The sequence below is a fragment of the Falco peregrinus genome, chromosome 3 (assembly GCF_023634155.1).
Source record: "Falco peregrinus isolate bFalPer1 chromosome 3, bFalPer1.pri, whole genome shotgun sequence".
Lineage (NCBI taxonomy): Eukaryota > Metazoa > Chordata > Aves > Falconiformes > Falconidae > Falco > Falco peregrinus.
This window is the reverse complement of record NC_073723.1, coordinates 110870275-110886900: the sequence shown is the minus strand read 5'-3', so window position 1 is coordinate 110886900 and position 16626 is coordinate 110870275. Positions and strand designations below refer to the sequence as shown.

At 49.6% G+C, this 16626-nt stretch overlaps 1 protein-coding gene across 7 annotated transcripts; it reads right to left on the bottom strand.

The window, feature by feature from the left end:
* Positions 1-328: 328 nt before the first annotated feature.
* Positions 329-16325, bottom strand: SZRD1 (SUZ RNA binding domain containing 1). 7 transcript variants are annotated; one of them, XM_055799210.1, is made up of 5 exons: positions 14517-14650; positions 4456-4505; positions 4135-4212; positions 3182-3436; positions 329-2578 (listed from the first exon to the last, which is right to left on the bottom strand). In XM_055799210.1, the coding sequence occupies exons 1-5, from the start codon at positions 14565-14567 to the stop codon at positions 2476-2478; spliced, it is 537 nt and encodes a 178-aa protein (XP_055655185.1). In that variant the 5' UTR covers positions 14568-14650; the 3' UTR covers positions 329-2475. The 7 variants fall into 7 exon arrangements, with proteins under 7 accessions (XP_055655185.1, XP_027644321.1, XP_027644327.1 ...); XM_027788520.2 differs by lacking the exon at positions 14517-14650 and adding an exon at positions 9622-9847; XM_027788526.2 differs by lacking the exons at positions 4135-4212; positions 14517-14650 and adding an exon at positions 16221-16325.
* Between the last annotated feature and the right edge of the window lie 301 nt (positions 16326-16626).

Genomic DNA, 16626 nt, shown 5'->3' with positions numbered 1-16626 from the left:
CAAAATAAATAATTAAAAATAACTTAACAGGCAGCACAAGCACAGCTCACACCTGGGTCTGGAAGCCCCATCTTCCCCCCAGGCACTACCCCTTCCCCCTCTCCTCGGACCACATCTCCCCAGCAATTCTAAAAATGGGGTAAAAATTCCCCTTTTTGGGTTAGGAGTGGCCGATTACAGCCAAACGCTCCCAGATTTTACCTTCCTGATGAATTTTTAAGCATCTACTCACACTGGGAGCCTAAGCTGCTACTGAAACATCCCTCTTGCAGCAGCCCCTATGAGAGACGGGGATAAAAGACAGAAAAGAAGAAAAAAAAAAAAGTCGTTAAAAGTTTAAAGACATTTATTTAAAATACAATTTATAAAACGTTTTCTTTTCGGCGCACGTTTTGGGGTGAAAACACGCAGTACCGTGCTTATCCTCCACCTTCCCGGGATGAAGTGGCTTCCCGCAGGAACGCCGCCAAGCCCTGCCCGCGGGCGGGACGTATCCTGGTCACCGGGATGGAGGAGCCGGGAGATTTCGGTGCCGGAGGAGATTTTGGTGCCGGAGGAGATTTCAGTGCCGGAGACAGAGATTCCGGTGCCAGAGGAGGTGGCAACTTTATCACTGGCCAGCTACACCAGGAATCAGATGGATTTGGGGGTGTTTTGGCTATTAAAAGCTATTTTTAGTAATAATTAAGGAAAGGCGCGGTGACTACACTTATTGCTGACGTCCTTCTCCCCTCCCGCTCCCCTTCGGGGACTCATCCCACACCAGCCTGCAGGGGGGGGATAAATATGGGGGACACACACCCCACCCCACCCCCAAAAAATAAAGCACCGGCAGTCGGGGATGCCTGGGGGATGTCTGCTTGCCCCCACCTCACCACCATCTTCGGTGCTTTAATCAGCTAATTAATGCTCTAGCGGATTCTTTTTATACACAGGTAGTTTTATTTTACCGGTATATTTTTTTTAAACTGTATTTCCACACATGTCCTTTTCTACGGTCGCTTCCCTTTGTGTAGAAGATGTCAAGATTTGCTCGTTTACCCTTGAACCTACTGAGCACAAAGCGGCAGGGAAGGCTGCACCTGTACAGAATAATCCGCTGAGAACCAGAAATGGTTTTCTAGGTACCGTCCCCTCCAAGAAGAGCATTTAGTGTTCATCTAATCCCTCAATTTTAAGTGATATTAAGGTAGGTCAGCTTCATCCAGGGGGAAACATCAGCGTTCTTGTGGAGCACCAGCCTCCCTGTCCTCTTCCTGGGAGCTGGAGGAGGAAAGTCCCTTCCCTGAAGCCTCGCAGGGAGCCAGCTGCCGCCAGGAAGACGGAGAAATCATCCGAACTTTAACCAGTGCCGTCTTCCTTCCTGATGTCTGCAATTTCGGGAGGCAAACGCAGCTTGTACCGTGACTGAGAGATCAATGGGAGCCTTCGCTCCACCACGCCACTCTGCTTCGGACCCTCGGGACATCCCGCTGGCCACTGTAGCGCCAGCCACTCGACGAACGCAGGCCATATGGAGCACAGATCCTCGCCACCTACTTGTTTCACGGACTGGAGGGCGCTGGCTATTCTCCTCCTCGCGACAGAGCCCTAATTCTTCACCACCTGGCTCTCTCTGCTGCAAAAAATGGCTGGGCAGCAGGCATTTTCATGGGATCGGTCTACATTCCCTTCTCCCCAAATACAAAAAGAACAAAAAAAAACAAAACCGATGTATTTTAAGCTTTTCTTCAAAGCCAGCAGAAAATACTAGCCAAGCTTTAACAGGTGCAAGACGTAAACTAGGTCGTCAGACTCCGCCAGCTCCCAAGGCAATCTGAAAGACCGGGTATCCCGGAGTTCACTTTCACGTGCTGATGGCAGTAGAAATAAGAGAACAAGAAGCAAGAGCTTGCCAAACCCGAGCCATTAAAGTCGCAGAAATTCATTGAAACTCCTTTTCAAACACTTAACTACCTCTCTCAATAAAAACAAATGGTTAAAATCCTTCCCATGCACTCCGTTGATCTGATATACAGAAAACAAAACAGAAAAGAAAAATAAAACAGATCCTTTGAAAAAGAACTTGCTCTTTAAGTGATGAGGACAACATGCGTGTCTGGGGAGCTTCCCATACTTTTTTTTTTTCCTTAAATGCCAGGTTATGAGTACAACAAACATTATTGCTGGCGCTGGCTTCAACCCAAGTGGCACACACACAACTCCCTGCACCCGTCCGAGTCCTTGATACCCCCCCTCACTGTCCCCCTTCCCATTTGCAGCGACTTGGGGACAGCCCTTCTGGGTTTGCCAGTCACAGTGGGTGGAGAGGGGAGGTCACAGTGCGTGGGGTTGAAGGTCACAGTGGGCAGAGCAAAGGGGATCACAGTGCAAATAAACCAGGTAGTTCCCTTTGCTCAAGTCCGTTTGTCCGCCACGGCAGTGCGACCCGTGGCGGCGGACCCTGCCTTCCGCAGCAGCATCTCTCGCCCGCGTTTATCTGCGTTGTTTGAAGCCTTGTGAGCCATCGGGACCCAGCGGCTGCCTGATCACATTATTGGGCTGTCTGGAGTCTTCCGGCTGGGAGATCCTTGTCGGCCTGCAAGGAGAAAGGAGATCAGAGACGGAGGCAACGTGGCTGTGTAACGCTGTACGCCTTCAACAAATACCCCCGCCCCTGCCTCGGTGGGAAGTCACTGCCATGGGACAAGCATCACATGTTGCTCCCTGGGACAGGGACCACCACCAAAAATCAAACCAGCCCTTCATTTCTTTCCGAAGAGCGGCCAAGACCCATGCTGCAAATAAAAGGGTGAACATGGTGCCTTCAAATAATGCACATTCATTTAAGAGTGCTTATGCCCAACTCTCCCAGCCACACGTGGCATCTCCCTTAAGTCCAAACCCTCAGAAAAGACGAGGGTACGTCCTGCCAGGATAACTCTGATTGTCTGCACTCCTCTATATACCACAGCATACTCATCCAAAGGTCTAAGATAACCTTTACGGCCTTAGCAGGCACTTGCAGTTCCCTCAGCTCCCACATATTTGAGATTTAAGATGCCTTGCTTGCTAACAAAGCACTCCTTTCTCCCTGCTGGCCTCACTTTACCCTTCAAGGAGCTCACCCCACTCCTTCTGATAGGAGGGAGTTTGCGAGGAGCACAGGCAAAGCTGCCATGGCGCAAAAGGCTGCTCTGACCTGTCTAGAATGGGTTTCTCCTGCTCTTCTTCGGGGCTCGCGCTGCCCAATATTCGTTTCCTGGCTTCCGCGTACTCTGCCTCCCTCTGTGCCAAGGATTTCACGGGGAAGGCTGGTCTGCTGGCAGAGTTGGGATTGCTAAGCACACCGTTGGTCGTCGGCCTCTTCAAGATGCGGATCTGCGGGGGAGGACCTGCAGGAAGGCTGTCGTCCTGAATCACGATCGGCACTTTAGGAGGAGATTTTGACTTTCTACTGTTTTAAAAGAAAAACATTTGGTTGGTACTTGTTTTCTACAGCAAGCATGTTTTTCACTCTGCGTGTGAATTCCTCCCAGTCAGATGTCATTCCTGTGATTAAGAGGCAGCCTGTAATAATTAAAGACCTTGTTATATTTATAACCCTAAACTAGAGCTGCAGGCAGGTTTGCAGGAGATCAGCTCAATAAGGGAAGGAAAAAATCAATCCCTGCTGCATTCAACATCTTTAAACTCAACCAAAGGAAAGGGAAGCAGACACCGGACAAAAGTTTTAGCGCTTCTACTCAAAGATATGGGTATAAGCACCTTGATTCCATTCCCTGCAGGTATTTTTAGGGCTCCTCTTGCCAGGATACTCGGCCTTTGGCTCCAACCCTGCCATTTCACTCCTCCAAGCCAGCCTTGGCCCCCACCTTCACTATTTGAATTTTTTTTTATGGTCCCTTCTCTGTGCAGAATTCCCAGAGAAGTAATACCATGACTCTAAGTGGCCTACTAAGAATCAAAGGGGGGGGGGGGGGGGGGGTAAAGCCAACAAGAAAAAGACTTGTCAGAAGTGATTAGAAATATTTCTGCTAGAAGATGGCAACAAACACAACCCGGCCCCAACCCAAAGTAAGCAGGAAAAGAGTCTTATTGATGCAAGACACAGCAAGCCAATTCAGGGCCACGAGTTGGGATTACCTGACTCACCCATTTCTTCCTTTGAGTGTCTTTTTCTTAAATGGCTTCCCCATAGCTGTAGCTACATCCAGTCTGGGAGACCCGGCTCTGAAATAAAATCACTCTCAAGAAGCTTTCTGCTAGCCTGCTACGGATCGAAAGGGCCATCTAGTGGCATGATTACAGAGATTCCCTATTTCTCAACTCTAACCCAGTGCTCCCTGGCTCAGTTTGAAGCTGTTTCCCCACTGTCCCCGCTCCCCAGGCCTTCAAATGTCCAAGGCCATCTCAGGAAATAAGGTTTTTTGTGTTGGTTTTTTTTTTTTTAACCGACCCGTGCAGCATCATTACCTTTCCTTCTGCGTGATCTTCAGCTTCTTTTCCAACCGTCTGTCTATTTCCTAGAAAGGAAGGAGATAAAAATAAAAACCTGAAGGCTCATCTTGGAGACTGGAGTTCGAGCCTGTCTGCGCACACATTTAATTTCACTCTTCCATACAGCAATACTATAAAGGAGGCAGAGAGAGTGTGTGCCTTCATCAGAGGATGACTTGCAAATCAAGAGGCAGAGAAAAACAAAGCCACTACATATATTCTATTGCAGCCATTAATACACCTACAGCAGGCTGTGAATTCTGCATGTCAAGGTGAGAGGGCAGCTGAGAGGCACTCATCTTTCATTTTAAGGACTTCGGCTGGCAAAAAAGCTCTGTTAAGGGTAAAAATTCACAGGAATACACAGCAAGGTATCCCCAGATCTGAGCAGGAACTGGTGCCAAACCTCTCAGGCAGAGAAACAGCACCAGCAGCCAGGCAGGGCGATCCGCATCAGACTACATGCTTGGTTTCAGCAGGGCAGCTCAGCCCCGAAGCCTGCAGCCATTTGGAGGACTAGCCGGCAGGTCTGCATTCCTGCTGCTTGCTGCAATCACCCTCCTTCAAAAAAAGTCCCTGCCCTGCCCGACATGCACCCAAGGACTCGCCAGAGCAGAGCAGAGCCTTATTGCGCTTCTCCTTCCCTTTGCAACATAGCTGCAGAGTCATCAATCAGCAGAAAGATGTATTAATCACCCCTGAATGCCAACAGAGCGTGGCTTTAAAGCATGTCAACTTCTGACCAAAGCTTGCATCTACCTTAGCAAAGGTGTTATGTTTTGCAATCGGAGCAATTATGCAGAGAAATCTTGCTAAACAGAAAAATAAAGCCAGCTTTCAGGCCCAGTCTTGCTTTAGATAACCTTCCCCGACCTCGCTGACATCTTTAGATTCTCACAACTGCTGATGCTATTAAAAGAGCCTCCGAAACAGCAGTGTTTTATTTAATCATCAACGAAGAGGAAAAAACCCCTACCTGACAGTGTCCTAGTTTCGCCAGCCGATAACTGGCAATACTGAAGGAAATTCCAATCTTCTGGCAGAACACAGCTGCTCTACTTTTCAGGACAGTTTGCTTAACTATGCTAAAAGCTCGCTGCCAGTGAGGCCTACCCTGCCGTCAAAAACCGCAGCAGGCACAGCCCAGTGAAGAAACTGGTTTGCACAGTAATTCTCCAATGCCCCAATAAGCAGGGAATGAACGCAAGTCGCTACAAGATGCCAAACCATGGTGTTTGCTCTTGGTCACGCAGCTACACAGGCCAACAGTCCATGGTAGGCTCCATCTAGAAGGGAACAGTTACAAACTGCATTTTTGATGACAAAAGGTGGGTGGGAGGTTGAATTTCCTACCAAGCTCTGTAATGGGAGGCGACGGGTGATTTGTAAGAACAAAAGCAGCCAAGGGCTTCACATGGCACTGAGCTGAAGACCAGGTCACAGCTAGAGCCTCCCATAGAGGGCAAACACACCTGCGCTTTCCTTCCTCTTCAAGAGGACTGGGAGGAAAATCCCATCCCAATGCTGCTCTGGAAGACAAGAGAAAAATGTGCATCAGCCGCCTCCTACCCACAAAGGCAGAGGAATGTTCAGCCGGGAACTGGCAGCAGGGAAACGGATATCCCAGCAAGGACGGAGATGTAGAGCGGCCGGCAGCAAACAATGAAAGTCAGGTTAAGGGGAAGGGGTTAGCTCATCTGCTTGCACTACGCCTCAAGAGGTTATATCCTGCTATAGAAGAGTCTTTAAAACACTTTTTCAAACCGAAATAGTTAACCGCACCTCCTCGAGGCCTCTTGGAAGTGGTAGATGGGAAGGAAGCTTCCTTAAATATCCCTTATTAAGTACTTCAGTGCATGGGGGAGAGGGATGACAGGAGGACAGGGTGGAGGGTGGGGAAAGCATGCTCAAGAGCATCTCAACTCATTTAACTTGGCGTTCGGCGCTGTGTGGTGACTACGAAGCCAGCTGCGAGTCAGAACCGCAGCACTGAACTACTCAACTAGGGCAGACAAGCTCGACGGCCCACAGCGAGGACCGTGGGGCACAAAAGTATGACAAGCCACGTGGCAGCCACAAGGAAAGCCCCATTCTCATCTCACCTCTCTCCACCCTGGCAGAGGAGAGATGACTTTGACAAAAGCCACGTTTCTACATTCCTGGTGGCTTTGCAGGTCAGTCCTGGGGCTAAAGTCGCAGTCCATACCTAGGACTATGAGATCCTGTAATTGGAAAGCGTCAGTTTGACCTCAGCATCTGAAAAACACGCTGATTAACACGACTGTCACACTGTCTCCGAGCGCTGCTGGACAGCTCTTGACGCCCTCACACACGCCAGACTTCCTCTGACTGCATCCTCTGACACCAGAACCTGCAGCTTCCCTTACCAGAAAAAAAATCCATAGTTCTTCCATTTGCTTAACACATGCAAACTTATTCCAAGGAATCCTTCAAAACCTGCCATCACAACACCCCTCCCCAGACGAGCCCTTTAGAGTCTCAGTTGCACTCCTTCCTACACCCGTACAGACCGTTGCTTGCAAAATATTTGGTACTTTGGTCTCTCATCCCTCTGTAACTGCCAGTCCTCACTAAGTGAACGTGCACAGCCTTGGTTCACAAGCCACCACATGCAGGCTCAACAGTTGCTCTGAGCCTGGGGAGCTCCTCACCAAGGAGCAAAGTAACAGGGCAGCTAAAATATCCTCCAAGTTCTAACACCAGCGACTGTTAGAACCACTATGTACTCTGCAAAACAAGAGGCTTCCTTCCACACGTAGAAATCCTGGCAGAATAATATAAAACAATCATCCCCACCAAATACACACGTATCACTCTCACCCCATCCAAACGTCTTACATGATCCTCGTAATCCCCAGCACTGCTGAGGGGATTCCAGCTGCCTCCAGACATGCACTGAACTCTTGGGTAGAAAAAGTCTTCCTTTGTTTTCAAAGCAGACAGCTAGTGTAAAAAAAGCAGCTCCCCACCTCACACACACCTCCTGATGCGTTAGAAGTTGTCGTGTTTTCTTTTCAACTCACGGACTGACCCTGTCTTTTCTCAGCAGAAGTCACAGCACTGCAAACTCAGTGTTCGATGCTACTGTGTTTGGAATTGTAGGTACGGAAGCGTTTGAACAAGGATAGCATTGCCAGATCGAATGGGCAGCCCTTAAACGCCCTGCAAAACCAACTCAAGACGTTAGCAGCCTAACACAGTTAGCAGCTCGTGGTGGGAATCACGCTGCACGAATTTACAAGCTTGAGAAGCACAAACACCTCAATATGGCTTAATTCTTAATAAAATCAAATCCCGGCCGCAGCTCTGCACAGATCTGTTCGTCTGCTGATGCCATTCCCCTTCCACTGCTATGCCACATTGTCACCGAGCTGTGTGGGTAACGAGATAAAATTAGGACCTGACTTACAGGGCAAGTGCCAGGAGCACTACAACAACCCAAAGGCACGAGCTCACAGGAGAGGCAATTAGACTTGGCATTCAAGGACATCACACTGCACGTCCCCAGTAGCCAGGCAGGTCGCACCATACAAACCGCAGTTATTAATCTTCTTAGGAGGCTCTCCCTAGCTTTCATTTCCCAAACAAACTTATCTATATAATCAAAATCTAAGTCTCCTTTACATCCCTGTTCAAAACACCCTCCCCAAAGAGTACTAAAGAATCTCAACAAACTATTTTTAGTGCTATTATGTCTAGATACTAAAAAGGACCCAGACAAACAGCATGAAGAAGACACTGTTCTTTGACATTTAAGCCGCATTTGTGGATGAGGACGTAATGGAAACTAAACTCCAGCCCCATCATAGCCATCCTTCCTGCCCTTTCACCCTGAGAAAAACAGCAATGCATGAAAGGATCAATAAAATGCCCCTTGGAAAGCAGTTAGACACCAAGACACAAACCTGCTGCTTGGATGTGACACTCCTATGGTCTGTCATCCTAAATAAGTACCCCACCAATATAGCTGATGCTTTTGCAATGTTACTGGCGAGCTGACGGTGGATACTCCCCCCCCCCGCCCCCAACACTCCAGAAATGTGAAATGTGCCCTTAAGGAAGAGATGCCCCTGCAGAGGCTGGGTCCTACAGATCACGGTTTCACATGGGGTCTAGGCACATTCTCAAGTAAACCCAGTTCTCCAGCGTGCTGCAAAGCAGAGAGAGGCCCGAGTCAGCCCTAGCTGTTGTCTAAAGAACTTTGTGGGAATAACTGTACTGTGTCAGACACGTATAAAGAATTACCCTTCCCATCATTGCCAGCAAAGCCTCTCTAAATAGACTAAACAACAGCAGCTCCAAGCTCTGCTGATACAGGGGAAAGGAACAAGATAACTGCTGGCTATTTTTTATTTCAAGTTTAGTGAGTAACCACAACTGAATGTTGGAAGGCAAAGGCTTGGGCTTCATATAAACCCCTCACTCTCAGAGGGTATCTCCCCCTTTCCTCCAAAATTAGGTTACTTTGCAGAAATTGAGCAAAGATACCTACAGGCCCTCCTGCCAGAGCACAGGACAGTCACTGATAAAGGAAGCTGTGCTCCCTTAGATATTTGATAACATTTCAAATATGCAGCTCTAGAAAACCATTAACCACGTTCTTTGATGTATTTACTGGAGTTTACTCCCAAACACAACCTTCTACCCTTGCTCATCGAAATAATGTGGAAGATCAGACCCAGAAAGGGGGGGATTTAGGCTAGAGTTGCATCCTCCCACATCAACACTAAAAACAAAGCCTCATCTGCTTTTATTAAAAGCACCATCAGATACTCTGGCATTTTCTAAAGGACAGGAGATAAACTTCAAGGCCTGGTTAATGTTCTCTTCTTTAGGAAAAAAAAAAAAAAGGTTTTAACATCTGAGGTTACCAAAGCTGTTAATGGGTACCCAACAACTTCCAGCTGCAGATATCAGACTCACTACTTCATCGAAAACACAGCCAAGTAAGAGCAGAACTAGATAATTCTAAGGTACCTCCAAGCTGACTTCTCATTAGCTACCTATTTCTTTCCTCTGAAGATAAATTAATCTTCTATTAATTACTGAAACATTCCAATTCCTGAGGCTATTGGGAATCAGACTGCTTCATTAATTAATTCTCCAAGTTACTCTTCTTACTTCAGATCCTGGCAGTGGACTGTACCCAAGGAAGCCACAGATGCTTTTAAGCTGTGCTGGCATTTACATCCTCCATAGGTAGATAATGCTTCTCGGCAGCTAGGATATTGGGAAACAAGACATGAGAGTATTTTTGGGAACAAGCCTGGCAGGCACCACACGGTATTCCCAGCATGGACGTGTTCTGGGCCACGGGAAAGCTTTTGAGAGGGCTGCAGTTCCTTCTCCCTCCCTACCCTTTGCACCTCCTGGGGTGGGTATGTCGCACAGATGCTCCTCAGAGATCCAGATTGGGAATATATTTACATCCCTTATCAACCTAGAAAAAAAAAAAAAAAGACAACCAGCGGCTAAACCCTAGCAAAAGCCCTCTGCATGCTTTTCCACAAAGGCATCGGAACATCTCTTAATCTAGAGGATCACCTTTACCTTCTGCAGCCAGGTCCCTGCCCAGGGTCGATCAGCCCACCCAGCTGCTCAAGGTCTGTGACAGCAGGTATGAAACAGCGACCGCTCGAGTGACCCAGGCAGGGCCACACAGGATTTGCTGCGATATCCCAAACCCAATACTCACTTCACGGTATTAAGGTACCTGTTCATTCCCAACCTACAAACACCACCCTTCTTATCAAACAAACTGCCTCCACCTAAGCAATGCTGAGCAGCAGGAACAAAATCTTGCCAGATTCAAGATTTTTTTGACCAACGACAAACACTTAAAGCAAATATTCAGCAGAAGTTTTACAAAAATCATTTTGATCCGTGAAGCCAAAATCCATCCTCACAGCCATGACATCAAAAATCCGTGGTTATCCTCCCAGGTTTCCTCCAGGGTACAGTTGCTGCACACCAAAACCCTGTTAATTTGTCCTCTGATCACACAAGTAGTTGGCAGACCGGAGGTCACAGTATTACACTCCAAAATATTTCCCTTTTGACTTCTCTGTACTTCGATCATATTTAGCAACTCAAAGCAACGCTAGCCAAAACCTTTATAACCAGGGAATGCGCTGCCTTTGCTGGAGGGTGAAATTCACGGTGGGCAGCCCTCTGCCACTCACACAGACCAATTTAAAGCCAACAGAAATGAGGTTTCTTTGCAAACCTCCAGTGAATGGTCCCCACCAAGTGCCACAACCCAAGCAGCTGGCAATCCCCATCCCCACACACAAAGGACAAAGTTCAGTCACACACATTCGGCTGCTCACATCCTCCCCAAGCAGCCTGTAATCAGATGATCCAGGGGGCTGTCTCTCTCTCTCTGGTCGCAATCAGTGAAGCAAGGCACAGTCTCACCAAGGGACCTAGACTCTGGACTGTGGCAGTTTTAAGTACTGCCAGGGAGGTTGTAGGCAGCAGCTGGGAGCTAACTGCCCTGCAAACTGTCCCTCAGCAAACTGAAGTGGAAAAAAAAAAGATACAGAAGATAATTTTTTATTTTTTGGTAAGCTTTTTGGGGTTGCCAGACTAATATTTTATCTGCACAGACTCTGACTTTAAATAAGTTATGAGTTAAGAAGACCCTGATATACTCAAATACTAGTTAGTGGAGGAATAAGCAATCAATCCAGCTGAAGAGTGCCAATTCCAGGTTGAGGATTACCTGCAACCTTGGACACGGGGCTTCCACTCCAGTTTTGGAGCCCAGATTCCCACTTGACATTTAATTATTAGTTTAACCAGGTAAATGGACTCAGGTGTCACAAACAGACCTCTCATTTGCGATCTCCCTCTTCCCTAAAGCCAGCTAGGCCACGCAAAAGAAAAACAAGCCAGGCATTAAGTCATATTAGTGTTTACTAACCCAGACTGGGTCTTTGAAGCCTGGCGCTTCAACCCTTATTCGTAACTCGGACAACTCATTCATGCTTTACACGCTGGTTTTCCATCCGTAACTCGACAACAAGCAAAACCTCCCCATTTCACTGACATTTTGAAGACCTCTTAGATCTAACAGCGATCTAGAGGCCTCACCAAATTCTGCTGCACCAGCATTAACACCCCTGTGCCTGCAGGACCCCTGGGATCAGTGAAGCTGCTGGAGTAGAGGGAATCTGCTTGGCCTGTGGTGATTCAGCAGGGTGGCACATACCCAGGGAGCTGCTCCTTTTTCAGGCAAGCACTGGGTAATTCTGATGACACAGAAGACTAAAAGACAAACAGAAGCCATGTTAAAGACTGGGGCGGGGGGGGGAAACCCAAAACCTGAGGATCAGTTTTACAGCTACTTGATGGACCAAACCAAAGTAGATCTGTGTCAGGTTTTCAGGGGGGGTTCCCTCAGCCTATGAGATTGGAGCGCTGCCTGTTTTGGAAGGCAGATGGGCAAGAGATAAACGAGGTAAATTGTAACTAGGAGGCCACAGCATCTCTGCTCAGCCTGGAACTGCCTCTTGCTGAGAGCCACCTTCTTTAAGGCCTCAAGTAAAAGCTTGCAGCCTAACACCAAAACTACACACACAAAAAAAGACCAGCACTAAAAATCTGATGTACTTTCTGTCCTAAGGAATACCACCTGGGTGGAACATTAAAAAATTACATGCCGAGAAGCAGGCCATGAATCCCCGAAGCCCACCACGGAACTCCTGCTACATGTCTACTGCTCCTCAGAGATGTGCTGTAAATAATACTATATACAGTTGATAAAAGGAATAAATAGCAAATCAGGTTAGGAGAAGAATATGTGTTTAAAGCTGCTCCTTGGTGTCTCTTTGTTTTATTGCATATTTCTCTTGAGCACTGACAATGACTGTCACATCTTGAGCCCTTACATTGTGTTCTGTCTTGTTCCGCCTCGGATTCACACCAAATAAAAGTCAAAAGATGATAAAGGAAATTCCTTAAGACAAAAAAAAACCCCAACACCCTGTGATGACAGGACCAGGCCAACTTATATGCCTTTCCCGTACATCATTTTTCCTCTTGCACCGTCAATAGAAGATCCGCTTCACCCAGGCAGTTCCCAGGCTCCCCTGCCCAAAGACTGCAGCGGGGTTTTGGGCACAGAGAGCAGCAGGTGCACCTGCAATCTCCTTCAACTGCCAACAAACAAGTCACTCATGGTGACTGCTCTGCAGCAGTGCCTCTTCCTGCCTTCTGTTCCTCTTTTCTCAACCTGCCTACCTCTAGTAGCTTTGATTTCTGTAGCAGCATGGAGAGCCTACAGTCTCCAACTGCACCAGCATCCCTTTGGACCATGAAAAACTGAAGACAAGAGGAGGTTGGGCTCTCCCCTGCTCCATCCCACTTATTTTGCTTCCTGCAGCCACCAGCAGCAGCAGCAGGTCTCCTTCCTGCCAGGCAGGGTTTGAAAATGACCTTTCTAAACCATGACAGATGCCAAAAGGCATCTCCTGTCTCTTATCTTACGTAAGAAGAGCTCCTGCCGCAGACAGCTTGCTTTTCTTGTTGCTTCAACTGCATCCAAAACCCCAACAACTGCAAAAGCAGTTGCAAGCATTGCAGCAGCTCCTCAAGAAATCTCTCTGCTCAGCAGCACAAGCACCACAGGGTTTACGAACACAAATTCCCAGCAGTTTGTACTGGAAAAGGATGTGAGAAAGGACAGGCAACAGATTACCCCTTCTAAGGGCTTTAGCAGAACACCTAAAAGGTACAAGCTGAAAGGACAAAGAAGAAAGACAACCAGTGGCTGGGATTTGAGCACCCCTACAATTTTAAATCATTACTCAAGGCTACAGCTATCATCAGCTCCCGCAACACAAGCTATGTCCCTTCATGGAATGATTTAACAAGTGCCGGAATTAACCCCACCGCCCAGCACGAGGCTTCCTATGACTGCAGTCTCACGGCATTGGCAAGAGGAGAGGGCGAGCGCTTTGCTTACGCTGCCTGCCTGCCACTGGCATCTCTCACACCGCTTGGCAAGGGCATTGAGTTACAGGCTCTATTTTGCTACCCTTTTTCTGGCCAGCTGTAACCCAATCTCCTGACCAGAATCAAATTCAGTCTTCTCACCAAGTCATTGTTGTGAAGTCCTTCTGCCCTCTGATCGTTAACGAGCCCACTGAACTTATTAAAACAGGAGTCTGCCTGGCAGAGATGGTTTCCTTTCTCTCGTTGCACTGTTGTGAATACCCCGCAGATCACCCGCCCACACTCCTGCTAAAATAATAATTTTATTTTGCAAGCGTAGCGCACACACAAGTGCTTTGGAGTCTCTCAGCATGAGAGACGTGATGAAAACTTCGGCTATTGAGCTGCCTATTAAAAGCAGGCGAGAACTTCAACTGCAACACTGGAAGCTGCACTAGGCCCCACTATGACTCTCCACGTTTTGTCCTAACCAAAGAGCACGTTCACCTCGAGCGAGGGGGAGAAAGGGCTTTTGGTGTGAACCCCCAGCTCTGCCAGAACACCCCGTGAGACACAGCCCACCCGCCCCTCCCCCCAGGCCCTGCGAGGGTTAACGTGATGCTAGGGAGGCACGTTTTGTGGGAACCCCTCTGAAGAGGGAACAAGCTACCCACCATCCTCCCAGCACCCACAACACGCTCCTCGGCAGCAGGAGCTTTATTCCGGGCTCGGCTGCGACCCGCACCGACCAGCCGCTGCCGCCCTGCCCGCAGCCCCACAAGGCCGGGCAGAGAGAGAGGTGGGTCTGGCAACCAAATGTAAACCGGCGGCAGAAGGACGGGCAGGGAGCGGATCCCTGCGGCAGCCCCGGCACCGGGGGATGAAGAAGAGGCGAGAGGGAGGGGCTGGGGCCGGGCTGCAGCCCCCCGCGGCGAGCGAAGCCGCGGTCACTTTAAGAGGCCTAGCAGGCACTGCGTGCCCTCCGCGCCCCAGCGCCTCCTCCAGCGCCGCCGCACCGCCTCCCCCTCTCCCCCCGCTACCTCCCACCCGCCCGCACCGCCCCGAGCAGCCGCCCTCACCCCGCTGTCGGCCGCCTCCTCCCAGCTCTCGGCGACCTCCTCATCTTCCATTTTAATTCCCCTCCGCCGCCGCCGCCGTCAGCCCGCGCCCCGCGCATGCGCCGCCACCGCCTACCGGGCCGCGCGCCTGCGCCCCGCAGGGCAGGGGCGGGCACAGCGCACGCGCGGCGGGCGGCCGCGCGCCACCACGTGCGGCAGGGCGGGGAGGGCGGCTCACCCGCGCCCCCTGGCGGCCGGGAGGACCGAGGGCGGGGACGGGGTACGGGCACACGCGTGTGCGTGGCGCTTGAACGCCCACGCCGAGCCAAACGCTCGAACAGCTCGGCGATTTTGGGGTGTTTTGCCTTAATTGAGAGCCAAAGTAACTGACCGGGATTTTACTAAATGTTGTTCGTTAACCACTCACCACAGCGTCCCTCGTGCAGGCACTGAGGTGTCCGTGTGTCCTTCCATCACCCCAGTTACACAAACTAATCCCTCCCCTACTCTAAAATCTCGTAAGGATAACCCAGTCCAGCTCCAGCCTTTAAAAATAGCTAGATTACCCCCAAAAAACCCTAATTTATTATGTTCACCTCATTTGTAACCGTGACACTTACCATACCAGTGTATTACTTTGAGCTCTGAGTGATACAAAGGTATCCAGGGTGAGGGTGGGATTTAAATTTTGCTGGCTGCAAAATTAAATGGCCCTTCCAGTGTCCTAAAAAATCCAAGCATTTGGACAGGTAGTTACAGAAACTGCCCTTAAAATTTCCCCCAAGCACCCCACCCGAGAGCTGCAGTTTGCCGGCAGATGGCGATCAGCTTCTTAAAAAAAACTTAAATAAAACCCTTTTAAAAAAATCCTGACACAAACACAGTGGTTTGCCCTGGCCCCTTCCCCAGGTCTCCCTCTCTTCTGCCAAGCTCAAAATCTGGGCAGGGAACTGCCGGACACCCTCAGCTGAGTTTTGGGGGGTGGTTGTTTATTGAAAGAACTGCTAGTGGGGTTTTGCTGGGCATATAGCATTGGAGGTAGGTGGGTTATAGTCTCGAATTTCAACTTTTTTGGTACCCCAGAGGGGCTGGAGATGGCATCTCGCTCCCTGGGAGAGATGCAGGGCTCACGGGAATGGTGCAGGTGGCAGGAAAGGGTGCAGCAGCCTCAGGCTGTTCCTACCCATCCTCTGGGATTTTTCCAGAAGGAAACAGGAACCATGTTTTCAAGCAGCCAGTGCTCGGTATTGTTGGCTCAATTTGTAGCCTATTTAATGTCCCAGCAGTGTTATTCATGGATGTTTCTCTACATTCTGCTGGTTTCACCCATACCATAAGAAATCCCAATCAATCCCATTCCCAGCCATGGTACCCATTTGACACTGAGCATCCTACCAAAATGCGCGCATATGTTTTGGGAATGTGATCTTAATAATTGTATACATGGACCCAGGTGAACACTGGGTTACTTATGTGCATGTGGACACATTCCACATCTCCTTTGAGGTAATCCCAGCCTCCACAAGGCATTTGGGGCATCCAGTTCAGCAGGGCATGTATCCAGAATGCTGAGCAGCAACCTCTGTGGTAGATGCAGGTCTGTAGAAGACAGAGAGGATGGCAGCGCCTTCCTTTACCCCTTTCCCAGAGGAATAACGCCACCCCACAACTCAGCAGCATGACCACATGTCAAAACACAGACCTGTCACGTCCAGACATACGTACCCCCACATGGAAGGGCTCCAGTGGCACTGAGGGCTCCCTCCTTCCCTCACTTCTGTGGTGAAACAGGCACCTACTGTCCTTCAGGCACATGGACCGCCCCCCTCTCCCTTCTGGGACATTCCCGACTTGCCTCCTGCCTGAGGAGATGGCCAGGCCCTGGGAGAGAGGCAGCAATGTGGCTGGCCTACAGCAGGTAGCCCTGACCCTGTGGGTCCCCAGGCCCCGGCTGTGCCTCCCCAGGGAGCAGCTGAAGAGGGGAGCTCGCAAAGGGGCAAGGCGTGAGGTGAAGGGCGGCGGGTGAGGCCTGCGAGGCAGCTAGGAAGGAGAGGGAGCCGCCCCGCCACCTTCTCCGCAGAGCCGACCTTCCCAACATGGCGGCCTCGCTCGCCCGTCCCTTCCAACATGG

Coding starts and splice junctions, on each gene's coding strand:
- SZRD1 (XM_027788520.2), bottom strand. CDS start 9,684: ATGCCAGCACAGCTTAAAAGCATCTGTGGCTTCCTTGGGTACAGTCCA. Junction 4,506..9,621: donor GTCCACTGCCAGGATCTGAA/GTAAGAAGAGTA, acceptor CTTCCTTTCTAG/GAAATAGACAGACGGTTGGA. Junction 2,579..3,181: donor GAGAAACCCATTCTAGACAG/GTCAGAGCAGCC, acceptor TTCTCCTTGCAG/GCCGACAAGGATCTCCCAGC.